Below are 4422 nucleotides of genomic sequence, written 5' to 3'. Positions count from 1 at the left end.
AAAAAAAAAAAAAAAAAGAAAGAAAGAAAAAAAAAAAAAAAAAAAAAAAAAGTCATGAGAAAAATCAGTGCAAAGATCTCCGTTCGCCGGCACTCTCTCCGACGGGCGGGGGCGGCCCTCGGCCCTCCGCGCAGCTACGGCCGCTCCCTCCGCCCCCCGCCCGCTGCCCGCACTCCGAGTCCCGGAGGCGGGGGCTCTGCCCCCCACGTGCGCTCGTTCCACTTACGGGCTGCGCTTCGCGGCCGCGCGGTTCGAGAGTCCCCACTCTGAGCGCTCGCCGCTCTGCCGGCGGCTGCCCGGAGCCCCCGGGCTTCCCCCTCGCTGCCTTCTCCGCGGTGCTGGGGCTCGGTCGGGGACGGGGAGGGGAAGGGCTGGTGGGGAGCGCGGTGCCGTCTCACCGCGGGTGCGGGGTGCCCGGCATGGGGCTGCCCAGCGGGTTGAGAGCCGGCTGCCCGCCGGGCCCAAGCCCGTGGATGAGCACCCGCGGCACCAGAGGCCGCTGGAGCTGAGGGTGCGGTGCAGGGGGAGTCCGGTACATGCTGCTGTACATGGCCGCGGCCGCCGCGGCTGCCGTGGTGCTGTCCATGCTGCCCAGCAGGCTGGGGTGGTAGAAATAGGGCGAGGGGAACATCCTCTGCAGGGCCGAGTAGTTGCCGGCCTCGGCCAGCAGCTCCAGTCCCACCGCCGTCTGCCGCTTCCACTTGGTCCTGGGGGGGGAGCAAAGGGGCGGCTGCGGGCGGGGTCGCGGGGGGCACGGCAGGGCCCTTCCTTCCCCCGAACCCCGCACGGCCCCGCACACGGACACACGCACACGCGCGGCGCACAAATTAATGAACATGGCGGCCCGGCGCGGTGACATTAATGTTTTCCGACAGAATTAGGGTGGCCGAAACCGTATGTAATGAGACAGAAAATTACGGCAGCGGCGACAACCGCACGGAGCCCCCCCCACACACCCCCTTCCAGCGACGGGCCCGCGGCCGCCCCGTCGGGGCCGCTTACCTGCGGTTCTGGTACCACGTCTTCACCTGCGTGTCGGTGAGGTTGAGCGCGGCGGCCAGGTCCATGCGGTCCTGCACGCTCAGGTACTTCTGGCGCTCGAAGCTGCGCTCCAGCTGGTTCAGCTGGTGGTCCGAGAAGGCGGTGCGCGCTTTGCGCGGCTTCTTGGCCCGCACCGGCGGGCTGTCCCGGCTGCTCGAAATCTCCCGGTCGCCCTCCTCCTTTGTGCCTGCAGCGAATCGAGGCGCGGTGAGGAGCGGGACCCGGCTCCGGCTCCAGCCCCATCCCCAACCCCGCGCCCAGCCCGTTCTCCCCGGGAACGCGCTCTATGTGCCACCCGCGGAGCTGTCGTTGTTCTTTCGCCTTCTCCCCCGTCCGCCACGACGGGACATCGATCCCTCAGCCCGAACGCTGTCTGGGGCCGCAGCGCTCCTTGATCCTCCCCGCAGGACGAACCATAATCTCCCTAATTGCCCCACTGGGGAGCGCGGGGCGCGTAGACAGCCGGGCCGGGCCGTGCAGCTGCTCGGGGCGCTCGGCGCTAGCGCGGAAATAGCGAAACGGGCGGCACACGGTACTCCTGAGCCCCGCAAAAAACGGCAACGGAGCGAAAGGAGAACAACGTGGCCCGGCCCTGGCGGTTCGCAGCGCGATCCGTCCCCGGGACACAGTCCCTCCGTACTCTTTCCCCGCGCACATCGCCGCGCTCAGGCACAGACCGGGGCTTTCCCGGGAGCACCAAATCCGCCCTCAAAAACCTAAATAAAATGAAATAAGGAGCGGGAGAATTGACCTTCCGTCCAGAAGCGCAGGGGAACAATTGGCCCTGCGAGAAAAGCACAAAGCCCCGGACTCCCCCTGCCCATCGCTCCGCTTGCCCGGTCGTTTAATTAAAAGTTATTTATTTGATGCTGGTCGGGAGGAAGTGCTTCACCATTTCGGTTTGTTTGTTTGTTTGTTTTCCTTCCTTTCATTTATATCGAACGAACCAAAACCGTTATGTGCTCCGTTCCTAGAAAGCCGGGCACTGATTTGTGCTCATCTGCGTTACAAATGCACGCATTTCGGCTCCAAACGCGACCCCACCACTCGGCCTATCAGCATTTAAAACTAACAAGTTTAACTACACATAAAAATAAATAAAAATAAACAACAACAACAACAAAAAAAACCACATTCGTATAAAGAGGAGGACTAGCGCTGGGAGAGCAGACCAGGCTCCTTCCGATCGCGGCGGATGGCACCGAGCAGCGCAGCGCACAGCCCCGCCGCGTTCGGCCGCGCACAGCCCCGCACTCACCGCACCGCCCGCACTCACCGTGGCATTTGATGTCTCCCTGCGCGTCCTCGCGCTTGTCGAGCTTGGCCTTGTCCTCCTGCTCCAGCTTCGGCCGGAAGCTCTCCGGGGCCGCGCCGCCCTCCTGCTTAGGGGTGTGATGGGGCGAGGGGACGCTGGTGCTATAAGGCGCGCACGCCGCCAGCGGTTTGCCGTCGCCCAAAATGTCCTTAATTAAAAACGAGGAGGTGGCAGTCCGGGGGCCGGCGCCGGCCGAGCCCAGCTGGGGCGGCGGCGGCTGCGGGGGCGACGGCTGCAGGCCGGGCGGCGGCGGGTGCGGGCCGAGGTGCAGGCGGTGTGGCGGCGGAGGGAGGTTGTCGGCGGCCGCCAGGCGCGGCTCGGGGTGCTCCATGCTCACCGATACCGGCGACGACGGCGCCGTCCCCACGGTATCGATCTCGGAGCAGGGGGACGGCGTGGCCTGGCTCCGGAAATCCGCGGGCCGGCCGTCGCCGTGCGGCCGAAAGTCTCCGTTCATGACGCCGGGGCTGCCGGAGCCGCCGCCCGCCAGGATCGTGTCTATCCCGAAGCTGGAGCCGCTCGGCCCCTCCATGGCGGCCCGCTAGCGGCGCGCCCGCATCCCGGGGGGCCCCGCGTCGGGGGGGGGTGGAATGCTGCCCCGAGCTCCGCGCACCTGCGGGGTCGGCGGCGGACGGGGGCACTTAGCACGGGGCCCCCGCCGGGCGCCGCATCGCCACCGGGCCGGGCAGGGTCGGGCCGAACCGCCGAAGTTTGCGGGAAGTTGTGCGGCGGGAGAGGCGCGGGCGCGGCGGAGCGGGGCGGACTCCGGCCACTGCGGCGCGCCCGCCCGTGCCGGCCGGCTCCTCTCGGCGGCGGCGACTCCCCCCGTGACGTCACGGCCGCCGCCGCCGCGACCCCCACGGGTTATTATAAACCCGGGCTTTTTTCGCCGCCGCCGCCCGCCCCCATTGGCGGCCCGCGGAGCGGGGGCTGACGCCGCGCGGGAGGCAGCCAATGAGCGGCGGCGGCGGCCGCCGTCGGTCCCGGCCCCGCCGTCCCCCTCCGCCCCGCGCTCGGCCCCGGCGTCGCGGCGCCTCCCCGTCGGGTTCCGGGCACCGGCGGGACGGGGGATGAGAGGCACAGCTTAAGAGAAGGAGGGAGAAAAGAAGGGGAGAGGTGCGAGGAGGGAACTGCGGAGCGTGAGGAGAGAGGGTCCGCCGGGATTCGGAGACCGGGGAGTGCGGGAGCACGCGCTGCGGGTGCCGTCGAGGCCGCGCCGAAGGCTGGAGCGGGCCGAGCCCCGGGGGGCATCGGCAGCCCGCGTTGGCGGCGGCGGGACGTTCCCTAGTTAGATGTCAGAGTAATGGGAACTGCCAGTGACAAGGCGTCGTATTAATCCTGATTAAGTTCCGTGTCAACCTAATTAGCAGAGTAATTATAAGGTGGTAATGAATGATTCAGAGTTGTCAGAGTTACATTTTACTCCGAATTGCCGTTTCCGGACCCCCGCTGACACTCCCGTGCCCGTGGTCCCGTCCTGTCCAAGCAGCGGGACCTGCCCTGCCCCAGCCCTTCAGATGTGGCCCTAACATCCCCGAGGAGCAGGGAACGGGGCCACGCCGAGCCAGGCGTGCTGAAGGCTCGGCTACCGCGAAGATATAGGAGAATGTTCGGGTGCAGACCGTCTCCCGGCCGCCAAGATCACGGCTGCTCACCGACGGCAGCCCTGGGGCACAGGAGGACAGAGCGGATGAGGGGCCGTTCGCTTTCCCACTTCGTCCTGCCGGCCCCGCACCGGTAATCCCCGCCCATCTCGCGGCGCTCCCCGGTGAGCTCCGGTCTCACACCCGCTGGGCGCCAAGGCTGTTCGCGGTCTGGCTCCCGCTCTTCCTGAGAAATTATCCGACGGCAGGAGACGCCTCGCAAGCAGCTCGCCCTCGAGGCTCGTTCCCCACCGCTGCTCCCCGACGGCCCCGGGGCGATGCCGTCAGTCCTGCGCCCGGCGCTGAGGGCCCGACGGGGCTGCAGGGCCGCCCGTGTCCGCTGGGCGGCGGCAGCGGCCTCCCCCGCGGTCCCCGTCCGTTGCCCGGCCCGGTCGGGGCCGGGGACGGCGCGGGGGTCGCGGC

The 4422-nt window shown here is 68.0% G+C and overlaps 1 protein-coding gene across 1 annotated transcript; it reads right to left on the bottom strand.

Moving 5' to 3' along the window:
* Positions 1-394: 394 nt before the first annotated feature.
* On the bottom strand, positions 395-2888 carry BARHL2 (BarH like homeobox 2). Its single transcript, XM_042820000.1, has 3 exons — positions 2318-2888; positions 1003-1228; positions 395-707 (listed from the first exon to the last, which is right to left on the bottom strand). The coding sequence occupies exons 1-3, from the start codon at positions 2886-2888 to the stop codon at positions 395-397; spliced, it is 1110 nt and encodes a 369-aa protein (XP_042675934.1).
* Positions 2889-4422: the final 1534 nt, after the last annotated feature.

Source organism: Centrocercus urophasianus, unplaced genomic scaffold (genome assembly GCF_019232065.1).
Source record: "Centrocercus urophasianus isolate 14NV4802_14NV808 unplaced genomic scaffold, USGS_Curo_1.0 seq_18, whole genome shotgun sequence".
Classification (NCBI taxonomy): Eukaryota; Metazoa; Chordata; class Aves; order Galliformes; family Phasianidae; genus Centrocercus; species Centrocercus urophasianus.
The sequence above is the reverse complement of the archived record's forward strand: the minus strand, read 5'-3'. Positions and strand labels throughout refer to the sequence as shown.